Source organism: Dermacentor variabilis, chromosome 3, assembly GCF_050947875.1.
Source record: "Dermacentor variabilis isolate Ectoservices chromosome 3, ASM5094787v1, whole genome shotgun sequence".
NCBI classification, from domain to species: domain Eukaryota; kingdom Metazoa; phylum Arthropoda; class Arachnida; order Ixodida; family Ixodidae; genus Dermacentor; species Dermacentor variabilis.
Window position 1 is genome coordinate 178389391 of NC_134570.1, and position 13838 is coordinate 178403228.

Consider the following 13838-nt stretch of genomic DNA (forward strand, 5'->3'; position numbering starts at 1 on the left):
TGTTAAAATAAGTGTGCTTTATACAATCGTCCTTCTTTTCAAGGATACAATATGTCATCTTTTACACGGTTTGAGCATGCCCCGCATAGGTCGCAACTTTGATGTCATGTAAGGTTTATGTCCACGAACTATACCAGAAACCGCAGTTAATGTAGATGCGCACCGCGAGAGATCAACACAGTGACACAGAGAAATCAACACGACGAGGAATGGGGAGCGTTGTATGCAGAGAAATGAATTACACTTGCTTGTGTATTTATTTATTTATTTATCTATTCGTTTATTTATTTATTTATTTATTTATTTACTTATTTATTTATTTATTTATTTATTTACTTATTTAAATACCTCGCAGGTTCTAGATTGGAGGGGGGGACTAAGAATGTAGTTCGAAAGCAAGAAGGACACAGCCTTATACAATACTTACAAACAATACCAGAAAGAAGAATGAACACCTTTCTGCTAGCGACCAAGGTAGAGTGTAAATCTGAGGTTGGATTGTAGAGGAAGAAGCTATCATTCCGTGCAGATCTGCTGATCAGCTGCCTAGAGAATTTATGCAAGCTGTAGGTTTAAAACACTGGGATAACTTTGTGTCAGCATGTCTACCGCTAGAGATGGTTGCGTTTCCTGTCAGGTAACACGCATTAGTTTTTGCTTACACTTTTCGTGTACGTTCGGTTTATTGCTTGTCAGCCAGCATTTACTCCGCCTGTTCATTAAGCTTTCGGCTGTTAGAACAACTGACTTTTCTTGTTTGTCCTGTGTGTTCGCCGCCGCCGGACGCGGCATGACGAGCGCAGACCAGACAGCGCTGGTCCGCAAGCCGCTCGTGGGACTCGACGCTCCCGCTGGCGTCGATCATGCTACGACAGACGCAGCGCCAGAAGACGCCGGAACAAACGTTGAATGTGGGCGGCCTTTAACGCCACGGACGCGTGCATCGACAAGCGACATATAACGCCCTTATGAATTTATCGCGGGCAAGCCACTGCGTTGAGACGGTTTGCGCGTTTGGATTTAGCCATCACGACAAGCTGAAGCATTCAAAATTAGTAATGATAGTGCGTGTTGGTGGCGTCTTCTGCATTTCGAAAAGCGTAGATTGCTCTGATATTTACGACAATGAAGGAATACAAAGCGCAATAAGGGAATCCACGAGAACGTCTTAATCCACAAGCACGAAGATCAGACAAATCCATCTGCTTCCCATCATTCTCATGGTGGCTCAACGATTGCAGCGCCAGAGATCTGTCCAGTCATGGAGGAAGGAAATTAGAGGACGGAGCATCCCGCAACGCGATTGAAGCCGAAATCTGTTGCGCCTGTGGTGACCCAACAGGTGATCGCACGTCTAAGTGCGCGGTTGGTTTTAGTGTTCTCGCTCTGCAGGCAGAGTGGCTACAATATTGGCTACGCAATTTTCGAAGCTGGCATACCGGGGCGCTGAGTAGCACGCTACCGGCTCCTGTGCGTGCAAGTCAGCAATCGCCTTCTCAGCTTTTGCTTCCGGCCAACTATTGCCGCTTCGTGTGCGCGCTTCGCTAAGTACGCACGACCTCGCGCGCTGCGTACGTGAGTGGTTGCCGATGCCCAACAAAGACGGTCTAATCTGTCTCGTGTATGTAGCACGTTGCAAATGGAGCGAAGTGTGGCTCGACTACCTCGGAGGTCGCGAGCGGCAGCGCATGGCTGACGCGTGAGCGTGATTCACACCAGCCGCAGCGGGCAAACGACGCGTACAGTGCCCCGATGTGCGCGTCCCCAAGAACGGAGCTAAGGCGAGCGAGCACATCGGGGCACCCTAACGACGCGTGCTTCCCTGGCGCCTTCTCGTAGCGATCGTCGCCAAAGTCCGTTTTGCGTAGCAGTACGCTTTCGCCATACCCACTTCCGCTTTCGGCCTCATGGCACGGCCGCTGCATAAAAAAGAAAGGTTAGGCCTGCCGCGTGCATCGAAAACGCTGTCATCCGCCGCGGCGCTACCAGTCGGGGTCTGTTGTCCGGGATCGACATACAAAATGCGTGAGGAACGCGGTTCGAACGCTGTCGCCCGTGGTGGTGGTGGTGGTGGTGGTGGTGGTGGTGGTGGTGGTGAAAAACGTTTATTTGCTCTATTTACATATCGAGTTAGCGGTTCTTCAGATGGCTTCTTCCATCTTGATTTGCAGGGTTGGTGCCCCTAGTCCAGGGCCCCACTGAGGGTAGCTGCCGTGCGAGCACGCCTTACTAGCCCTTGCTGGACTTTCAGGATGTCGCTGGAAAGCATCCTCTCCCACTGTTCCGCACTCGGGTTTTCTATTATGGTTATTTCTTTTGCTTTTTGGCAGGCCCACGTGATATGATATAGCGTGGGCTTGTCCCCGCACCAGGGGCATGTGTTCTCATAGTGGGTAGGGTAAATTTTGTTTAGAATGTATAAGTTCGGGTATGTGCCCGTTTGTAGTTGCCGCCAGATTACGGCTTCTTCTCTGTTGAGTTGTTTGTCTGGTGCCGGGTATCTCATTCTGGCGCCCCTGAAGTAGTTTAGCGTGTCAGCGTATGTTTGGCCTACCGGTTCTGGGTCCTCTATGGCGGCAGTGTTCTTGGACGCCCGGTTTGTTGCGTACCCTCGAGCTATCCTATCTGCCTCCAGATTTCCCTCGACACTCGTGTGTCCCGGTGTCCAAACTATCGCTTGTTTGCTTTGCTTGTCTGTGGGTCGGCCGTTAGAGCGGAGAATGTTCAGCGCTTTGCGGCTGATCCTGCCATTCATGTAATTCCGGCATGCTGTTTGCGAGTCTGTTAGAATCGTTAGGGATTTGCCTAGTCGATAGCCCTCCACTGCCGCTAGAGCTACGGCCGCTTCCTCGGCTTCAATTACCGTTCAGTTCCGTATTGACGCGCTGGTGATTTCCCTGAGGTCCGGGCCAATCACCGTCGCCACTTTATGCTTATTGCCTTCTCCTTTGCCGGCGTATGTTGCGGCGTCAACATACACCGTTTCGTTCCGGATGGCCAGTGTCCTTTGCACGTACTCTGCCCTCGCCTCCCTGCGTGCCTTGTGCAGGTTCGGGTCCATATTTCTGGGTATTGGTGCTACCCTGATGGTACTGCGGTACTCGTCCGGGATCGTCATGTTATCTTGTACTTCTCGTAGGGTTGATTCGCCGCCGTACCTGACTAGAAGTCTTCTACCGGTTTCAGTTTGCTGTAGTCTTTGGAATTGTGCGATCCTTTGGGCTTCTTGCAGTTCCTCAAAGCTGTTGTGCAGCCCTAGGGCTAGCAGCTTCTCGGTCGACGCTGTTTGGGGTATTTGAAGCGCCGTCTTGAGTGCTTTCCTTAGGATGGTATCGATTTGCTGGATTTCGCTTTTGACACAGTTATAGTGCGGTAGGCTGTACACCACTCTGCTGACTACTAGGCTTTTTAACAGCTTGAGTGTATCTGCCTCCTTCATGCCATATCTTCTTTTCGACACCCGGTTTATCATTCTGGCCACTTGGTTGACTGCAGTCTTGGTTAGTGCCAGGGCGTATGTGCAACGCTGGTTTGTTTGCACCCACATCCCCAGTATTCTGCATTGCGTCACTTCCGGGATCTGGTGTCCCTCCAGGTAGATTTTCAGGGGCTCGGCCTCGTCGCTGGCCTTGCGTCTCCGGCGTACTCTCAGGAGCTCAGATTTCTCCGTTGAGCATGCGAGTCCTCTTGCCCTGACGTATGTTTCTACGCATGCTGCGGCCTCTTGCAACTTGAGTTCTTGGTATCCTAACAGAGCTCTTTGCGCCCAGATGGTGATATCGTCGGCGTACATCGCATGACGTATACCCCCAATTTCCTCTAATTGTTTGGCCAGTCCTATCATTGCCACGTTGAAAAGGATGGGCGAGATAACTGACCCTTGCGGTGTGCCTTTGTTTGGAGTGCTGAACTTGTCTGATCTTAGCTCTCCTAGCCCGATGGTCGCTGTTCTGCCCGACAGGAATGCTTTGACATAGCCGTGTGTCTTTCTGCCGCAGTTCAGGTTGTCTAGGCCCGTTAGTATGGCTTCGTGACTGACATTGTCAAAGGCGCCTTTGATGTCGAGTGCCATGATGATATTTTCTCCGTAGCGTGGGATTTCGCTGAGTATTTCTTCCTTTATATGCAGCAGCACGTCTTGCGTCGACAGCTTGGCTTTGAAGCCGAACATGCTGTGCGGGTATAATTCGTTATCGTCCATGTAGTCTTGAAGTCTCTTCGTAACCACTCTCGTATATCTTACCCAAGCATGATGTGAGAGAGATTCGTCTGAGGTTCTCTACTTGGAGTTTCTTTCCTGGCTTTGGAATCATGATGATTTCAGCGTGTTTCCATTCTTCTGGAACTGTTTCCACTCCCCAGTGTTTGTTGAGGTAGTCGGTTAATTTTTCGACTAACTCGTCACTGAGGTTGCGGATAAGTGCTTTGTTAATTTTGTCCGCACCCGCTGCCGTGTTTCTTGTTGCTCTTCTTATTGCCGCATAAACTTCTTCCTTACTTATGAGCCTGTCCAATGCTTCGTTTTCTTGCCCTTTATATCTTTCTGTGTAAGCGGCCGGGTTGCTGTCGCCAAAGCACTTCTTGCGTACTTTTTCTAGCAGTTCTTCATTCGTCCCTTCATACTGGTGAACCAGTCGATGGATGGCTTTGTTATTCTCTGACGTGGTTTTGGTCGGGTCTAGTAGGGTTTTGAGTATGCTCCACGTCCTTGCTGTGTTCAGGGTCCCGTTCAGTGAACTGCTGAACTGCTGCCAGTTTTGTCTCGCAAGCTGCTCCGCATACTCCCCCGCTTTCCTTGTGATCTCTGCTATATTTATTTTGAGCTTTCTGTTAAATTTCTGCCTCTTCCACCTCTTCGTGAGTCCCTTTCTTGCTTCCCACAGTCTGAGTAGCCTAGAGTCCACGTCCGGTGTTTGCTGCGTGCGTTCTACTTCTTCCGTGAACTTCCTTACTTGTTCTTTGAGTTTTTCTCCCCATTCGGATATCGACTGGATTTCCCCTCTTGTCGTGTCGTTGCTCGACTCTCTGAAGGCTCTCCAATCCGTGATGCTGGCTTTGCCTATTTGCCGTCTGATTTTATCTGATGTCGTGATTTTTGTTCTTATTATATAGTGGTCGCTTCCTAGGTTTTCCATTAGGTTTTCCCACTGTGCTTGTTTTGTTCGCAGGACGAAGGTGATGTCTGGGCAGGTATCTTCGGTTACGCTGTTCCCGGTTCTTGTCGGGTATTCGGCGTCGGTGATTAGCTCGCACCCCGTGTTATCTGCCGCGTCGGTTACTGTCCTACCTTTTATTTCTGATGTCTTGTACCCCCAAATTTTCTCTCTGGCGTTGAAGTCGCCTAATATAACCAGCGCATTTCCTTTTGCGATTTTGTTTGCTCCTCTAAATAGCTCTTCAAATATGGCCTTCTTTTGCTTAGGAGGACTATATACATTGAATATGAATATGCTTCCTCCTGCCCTTTTCTTTTTCGGAATTATTTCGACTATTACATGTTCTACGTCCGTGTCAGCTATCCGTGTTGTATGGCCGTGAGGCTTTTGCTAACTAGGATCGCTGTCCTTTTCCGTTCTTCGTCCAGATTTTCGTAGCACGTGTAGCCTTGTAATTTTGGTTCTACGTTTGTTTCTTGTAGCGCAATTATGTCCGGAGGTATTAATCGCTTGTTAATGTATTGTTGTAGTAACCTCTACAGTTCCACTGCCATATTTCTAGTTTTTCTTCTTTTTTCTCTCTTTTGGCTCGACTATCCATGATTATATTTCGGAGTCGTCTCTCGTACTGTAGTTTTCTAGCATTGGGCGTCTCTGATTAAACTTGTCTTTGGCTCCCTCCGTAATTTTCTGTTTGCGCATGGTGTGGATTTCCGTACCCTGTATCATAATCTGCTGTTTCATTTCTTGTATTGCTTTTTGCATTTCTGCCATGAATTGGGCAAAGTCCGGTTGCTTTGTTATCTCAGGTTGGCTAGGTGGGGGGGTTGGTGGCGTGAGCGATCTAGGGGAGCTACCTGATCTTTGCTCCTGCATCTCTTGGATTAGTCTATTAATTTTCGCGTCCTGCTCTTCGAGTTTTCTTTTGAGGACCTTATTTTCCTCCTCTAGTTGTTTTTCCCTGTTGCTTATAATGTCTTGATTTTGATTGTCCGAGTGCGGAAAAAGGGATTTGGGAGGGCCTGCTTCCCAGCTCACCTTTGTGCCGCCGTTGGGCTTCTTCTTGGCCATCTTCTGCTGCTGCTGGCCCTTGTCCTTGGTGGCCAGGGGCACCAATGGCGGGGATGATCTGGAGCAGCTGCGTGAGCGGCTCCGTGAGCGGCTCCGTGAGCGGCTCCGCGAGCGGCTCTGCTAGCGGTTCCACGACTGGTTCCGCGAGCGGCTTCGTGACCTATCTTGTCCTCCCTCCGAGCTAAACCACCTTGGTCTCCGTTCCCGTGCCGTTCTATTCCGTTGCTGGTGTAGTTGCTGCTGTTGCCGGCCTCGCAGCTCTCTTGCTTTCTTGAGTCGGTCCTTGCAGTCTCTGGATCCCGTGGTGTGATCGCCTCCGCAGATCAGGCACTTGGCTTGACATTGGTGGTTCTCCGGCGGGTTCTGCATACCGCACGCCCTGCACGCCTTTGTGCTGGGCGCAGGGCAGACGTCGGACCGATGGCCTTGCTGACAGCAAATGTAACACACCTGCCTCGTCGGTCTGTACGGGTAGCATCTGAATTCCTCTCCGGCGAAAAGCACGTACTTGGGTATGGTGGGGCCGTCGAAAGTGATAACCGCCGTTTGTGACTCTCCTAGCATTCTTGCCGTGAGTACTGTGACTCCTTGCGTGCGTACCTTGATTCTTGCTTTGAGCTCTTCCGACGAGGTCCCTGCGTCGATGCCATGTATAACGCCTCGCCTGACGTCGTCCGATAGAGCCACGTACTTGTTGATTTCGTAGGTATGTCCTCTAAATTGTAGATTAGTCATCCCCAGCATCGTCTTCGCTGCTTCCTCGTTTGAGGTACTTGCGATGATGATCTTGGATCCCGTTCTTAGTCTGACGGTGACGTCGTCTTCTTTAAACTTGGCGTCGTACGCCTTTACAATAGCTCTTGCAACCTCGGTCACTTTTAGCTCTCTGATTGGTAGGCCGTTCCTCGGGCGTATTATAATCTTCACGTCGTCCTTGGGGAGCGGCGGTAACCTTTGTCTCGGCTGCCGTTGACCTTGGCTCGCAGCTGCTGCTCCAGCTGTCTTCGCGTTCGCGCCACCCTCTGCCGAGGCGGACGGCGCCATCTTGCTATTCGTCTCCCCGCTCGGGGCTTCTTTCTGATTGAAAGTGGCGGCGTTCCGGGATCCGCTCTTCTGTAGTTTCTTCTGGCGTTTAGAGTAGTAAATCTGCCAGTGGTCGTCGAAATTTTGCATACCTGAGGTACTGGGCTGGTCTTGCTGCATGGCGGTGGCTGCGAGCTCTCCGTCTCCGGTGGCCTCGGTGCCGGAGGAGCTGCTGTAGCGATTGTCCTCCCTATCTTGAGATTCGAGCGGTTTTTGGGCTGGGCCACTCATGAAAAGCTTGGGGTTCGGTAGACTCGGTCGGCGGGAGTCCATTTCGGCCCGCGTCGGTGTCGTCGACGCGGCCTGGTCTCCCTCGAGCGTCGCGCTCGTGCCTTCCTAGCCTTGCGTTCGGCTTAGCTCCATGGCCACGTGGGAGGTTCAAAGTCCGGTAAAACGCCGAAAATTGGGCCTACCGCCTTGAAACTGGTATCCGCGTGGTCCAGCTTGTGAGATGTATCAGGTCCTAAAAGCTTTTGCAGGCCCCGTGGGTCTTGATGGCATGGGTCGGTCGAAAACTGCGGAGCGCATGCGGCGCCCGTTCGCACTCCTCCGCTGCCACGACGGAACTCCTCGCCCGTAGAAACTGACGCGTCCCGTAGTTGTCCGGAATCGACATAGAAAATGCGTGAGGAACGCGATTCGAACGCTGTAACCCGTGGAAACCAACGCTCCCGTCCCCCAGAGCTAGCGCCGTTCGGCCCAGCCAAGCGGCCGAGAATGCAACTACGGCTGAGACATTCGCTCCCATTGCAGCCTGCCTGACGTGGCAGGCCACACCTTTTTTTTTATCCAGATCCAGCGGCTGTGCCAAAGCCACCTAACTTTGGCTTTGGCACAGCCGCTTTCACCCGCGCCGAAATGCGGCTTCTGCGGTCGAGATCCCATCCGCGACCTCGAACAATGACATATCCGCGAAGCTGCCACGGGGGCACAGAAGTGTTTATTCGACGTGCCACCACTTCCGTAGTGTCGCATAGACCCTTTTGATTAATGCGGCTCGGCGTCTGCACGCCCTGCGTAAGTAGTTCGCTTCACATATTTGCATGACGTTTCTTTTTTAAAAATAGAAGAAATGTACGGTACCGCACCTTGAACTTAAGTTTATCTCGTTTTTCCTTAACCACTGTCGTGTCCAGTAGTAGCGTTTCCTGGCCTTCTCACGTCACCTTTCTTTATCTCCACCCCCTTTTAAAGCGAAATGTGGCAAGGCTGTTATTCCCTCGTTTCTCAACTGCCACCGCTCCTACCCATTCTCTACGTCCTCTCCCCCTTCTCCTAACCATTCTATTCAGTTTCCCTCTGGACTTGCACGTTGGTAGAAAGGCGGTCACGGACAATTACAGCTGTCAAAAGACTATGTAGGGATGCCCTGGGAGCTCCCGAGGATATTTTGCGCATTCGACGCGGTGCAAAAGTGAAATGAGTTTCTCGCGTCTCCTTTCTTTTCTGCCACGCTTCTTCTATAATACAGACGTTCTAAACAACCCCGACGTGGCGTGCAAGCCAGCAGCAGCAGAAGCAGTAGCGCGAAAGTTGAAGGATGAGGCAAAGAAAGCTTCGATTTAAAACAGGTGATGGGGCGTGTTCAAGACGTACCGTAGGATCAGGCTACATGCAATTTGTGTCAGGCGCCAGTTGTAAGCCTGAAATCTAGGCTTGTGCTAGAGAACATTCTAAAAAACTCAGTGCCCTTCCACTCTGTGAAGAAGGATGACCCTGTGTATGTGGGCCCCTTACTGGCGAACTGCACCACCGCCGCGGGTCGGGTCGGCATTGCAATATCTTCGGGATCGGCCCACGTATGTGGACTGCTTAACGCCTGCTTCATCTCCGTCACGGGTCGGCCCGGCATTGCACTATCTTCGGGATCGGCCGACGTAGGAGGAGTGATTAACGCGTGCTCCACCTGCGCCGCGGATCGCGCCGCTGACGTAAATGACCAATCATTTACGTTCGTCATACACTGTTTTTATACTATGCCAATCTTGGTACAAACCAAGACGTTGTCGGCTGCTTGATGACTTATATGGTACTTACTTCATAAGATTCATGTCATGACTTATTATTCATGTTGGCCATACGCTCTTGTCATAGTATGCTAATTTTGGCGCATACCAAGTTAATCAATCGACAATGAGAGCACGAAGACGCAGGCGGCTGTTTCATGGACTACATGACACGCATGTCATGACCTATCATTTGTGTTCGTCATACACTCTTGCGATACTATGCCAATTTCGATACATACCGAGTTAACGAACTGGCCATGAGATCACATAGACGCAGGCGGCTGTTTCATGACCTACATGACACATATGTCATGACATTCATGTTATGACCCCTCATTTATGTTTGTCACACACTCTTGTGCTACTAGGCCAATTTTGGTACACACCAAGGTAACGAAACTACCATAACAGCATGAAAGTGTAGGCGGTTAGACAGATACAAAGTGGCAAATGTTCGCTCAGAAACGCTGCCCATTTAATGATGTGCGGTGCCATCAACGTCCGGTATTCTCCAGCTCCTAGCAACAGAAGAATTTTCAAGCAGCCCTTCCTGAAAGGTAAGGAAGAGCATAGCTTGAATATGTGTACAAGACACTTACCTATCTGCTGCCAGAGGCAGCGTGAGACGGCCCACCAAGTCTGCAACCGAGCTCATGGATAGCATCGTGATGGCTCGAGAAAAGCTGACGCCCTTGTCTGTAGCGAAGTCCACCAGAAGCGAGATGTAGCACTCGAAGGCGAAGATGAAAGCGATGTACGAGTAGGCGACCAGGTAGAACATGGGGCAAGAGAACACCGTCAGCGCGTGCCGGAACGAGCCCAGTGCTGGTGCGCTGCGAGCTTTCTTCTTTGGTCTGCAAAAACAAAGCCACAAGCTCTCATGGGCCGATGGCGGGACCCTTACAAAAATGAGTTTAGGCTGTCTAGAGAGTGTCTATAGAGTTCTTGTAGACGACTTTGCCTCTCTATAGATTTGGTCTTGTTGATACAAAGTCTACAGACAATCTGCTGATAAAATATAATAAGCTTTCTTTTTTTTGTCTGCTCCCGGGTTTATAGAGGGCCTTTAGAAGAAATACGATAAGATCTTCGTTCCGTTTTCTCTACTTTCGCTCTATAGACTAGCATTAGATGAAAGGCGATGCAGTCTCTATTTACTCTTGTTCATTCTTTGTCCATAGAATGTCAACAGACGAGAGTTGGTAACCTGTTTGTTTCTCTTTGTCTACTTCTGCTCTGTAGACTACCTGTAAATAAAAATTGATAGAGTCTCTATTGTTCTTTCTTCGTCTATAGACTGTCTATAGAGGAGAGTCGATGCGGTGTTCATTTTTTTGTGCTCCCAGTATATATATTTCCTTACACACACACACACACACACACACACACACACATATATATATATATATATACATATATATATATATATATATATATATATATATGTGTGTGTGTGTGTGTGTGTGTGTGTGTGTGTGTGTGTAAGGAGCTGTATATACTGGGAATAGACGCAAACATCAACACCACATCGACTCTCCTTTATAGACAGTATACATACATACATACATATATATATATATATGTATATATATATATATATATATATATATATATATATATATATATATATATATATATATATATATATACATATATTAGCGTAACCTGGTCCACCAGGAATCTATTGTGCAATAGATAAGGCATATTGTTCGTTTTCTCTGAAATTTTAACTCCGAAGCCAGCGTCCTTACACACAGTGTGTCCCAATAACTATCATGCAACAAGGTATCTCCTTACCAACTACATTACCTTGGTTCTGACAAACTACATGGGAAGAAGAGCGAAACTTCTGCAAATAAAGTTTCGTTCTCCCCATGTAGCATGGTCAGAACACGGATTATGTAGCTGGTAAAAAGACAGTAACATTATTTCTTGCGTTCGGCCCAATTACATATATAGCTTAAAATAATGATCTTCTCAATAACACAATTAAATGAAAGTGTTAATGAGAGAATCGCAGAACAACGTGAGAAACTACCGATACAGCTTTCTGTTGCTCAGTGCGTGCTACATAAAATTGTTTTTCCAAGGGTGAAAGAAGCCCGCGAACACACGCAAAATTGTCGCGCCACTGGCCGCTCAAGGCACATTGCTTGTATTCGCTGGCACGCTGTATCGGGAGGTTCTCATGTTGCTCTACAATTTTTCACGGAGGCTTGTCATCGAAATATAGTAATCGAAAAGTTCATTAATTTATTAAGACTAATTATCTAATCACGGGGAATGCATAAATAATCTGAGTATCTCTAAGATATGGCAGACAACAATACTTTGGTTCTGTCCAGATACAGAGCATTAGCATATTATAAAGTTTGGCTCAAGTTAAGTGAAACACCCTGTATATTTCGCAATTCTAATTATTGTTCATACTTTGCTATATCAGCGCCAATGAAGGCCATAGGGCGGGACGTCACCTAAGGTCATGTTAACTTGAGCGAACAGCCTGTATACCGATTGTGGCAAGGCATGAGATGAACTAGAAGACAGGTGATGCTGTTAAGTTCTTAGTGCTTCAGGTTTACATGCCGTCTATAGATTGATTATAGACAAAAGTAATTAATCTCGGCCCAACCCATGTACGCTGCAACCAAGCGCAGGTACTGGCGTATAATACGAAGCTTCGTCAGATATAACCACTGGAGTTGTATACTGCCGAAATTGCCTTAGAGCCTATTTGTAGACGTTAGTATACATAGTGTATACCTCCGCGTTCGTTGACCACATGATATCACCTATGTAGTTGCTCTCGACAGTCCCAAGACAGTCTTCACAGTTCTCATGACTTTTGCGGACGTAGAATAAAGAAAAGAGATGCTGCTCCAATCGTGATAATAGATGTTATAAACGCCAACTTTAGTTACAAGCGGATTCTAAACAGGCATCAAGCTAACAGCACAGAGACTCGTAATGTTCGTAGCTGACAACGCAGACATTGCGAGCGTTCGATGAACCGATGTCGCGCATGTGGTGTGCGCGTTGTGTGTCATCGAATTCTCAGATGCTTTTCACGTTGTCCCCATATCTCGGCTGCATCACTAACATCGGTTGGTTTTTCGTTGACTGATATCCTGCACTATAAGCTCATTAAAGTTTCTCGTTCACTTAAGAACTGTACCAAATCCTCAGTTCACCCAGTTCTTCGCAGGCGGTATGCCCGCACGGCCGAGCGCATGCGTACGCTATTACTGTATTGGTTGCATTCACCTAACATCGAAATTTCCACTAAGATGTATGCAGATATGCCATTTGGCGGCAGGCGGGAAGATATGCTAGAAATACACGGTATTACTCATCGCCGACGGCGATAACGCAAGCGCCTCACGGGCATTGTAACCGCTTTTACAAACAGTGCGTTCATCCAAGTGTGCATTCCAGTCGAATATGATAGTCCACAGCGTTTGTAATACAGCGCGGCAACGCATTTCCTTCATCCATGGAAAAAACTGAAAAAAAAACTTGGAACAGGCTTCAGCTTTGCCTTTAAGAGTGGAACGCCATAGCATTCAAAGATCCCTGTCTGTTTACCACGCTTCCAGGCAAGTTCAGTGCATGTAATCGTAGTGTTTACCTCGACACGTTCACGGCGAGTGCTATGCACGAAGGTGGGCTTTCTGGTAGAAACGCGGCCTCTTGGGCTATGATGCGACGGGGGCAAGCGCCATCTCGAATTGTTTCTAGGAAAGGGACGCGCGTTTCTGTGACCACCGAGATATTAGCGCGTCGGTGCGTGCAAACGGCATACGCCGTGGCTGGTCTGTATATGGTGGAAACGCTGGAAAATGGTTTGTTTTAGTTCTCGCATAAGAAAATTATGTTCGCTCGTATATTCAAATTATAATCCGACGCTATCATGTCTATAGGTTGTGTGTAAATGGTACTTTATTATTTTTCTATGTATTTTAGCTTGAGAAATTAAGTTCAGTAACTTCGTTGCGCGACATGGGGGGCCTGGGTATGAATGGTTCGAAAATCTATTTTGCCGGAACGACGTGCGACGCCGACGCCGAATTTGCTGCGACACAGGGTCCTTTTCAAATGGAAAAGAAAAGCAGTCCGCAGAGAGAGATAGAGAGAAAATGAAAAGGGCAAAGGCGCCAGGACTCCTCGGAGCGCGCACCCTCTCATCGACCTGAGCGCATGCGCAATGGCAGCAACAGCGGTGCGTCATCGGTCCGCGTCAATCTGAATTCTCAATGGTAGCTCATCGCTTGTTGCAGCGGTGTGTGGTGTCTGCCTGTACGTTGGTGTCTATGTATGCGTGTCTTCTTTGTGGCATCACACGTTAACTACACTGAACGGTGCGTTTAAGCAAAGACGTTTTCCGTCAATAGCTCATGATTAGATGAACGCATTTCGTAACGCGAACCGGGTAAATGTAAGTGTCGGTTTGTCGTTTAAATGATCTGATAACGGGCTCTTCTTCACGCTTCTACTATGTGGAATGTTTTACGGCAAGCGA

At 48.5% G+C, this 13838-nt stretch overlaps 1 protein-coding gene across 1 annotated transcript in view; it reads right to left on the reverse strand.

Moving 5' to 3' along the window:
- LOC142576545 (monocarboxylate transporter 13-like) overlaps positions 1-13838 on the reverse strand; it is a 103309-nt gene that overhangs the window by 17353 nt on the left and 72118 nt on the right. The window contains exon 6 of the mRNA XM_075686711.1: positions 9919-10173. Within this exon, the coding sequence (XP_075542826.1) occupies positions 9919-10173 (255 nt within the window). The remainder of the gene's footprint in view (positions 1-9918; positions 10174-13838) is intronic.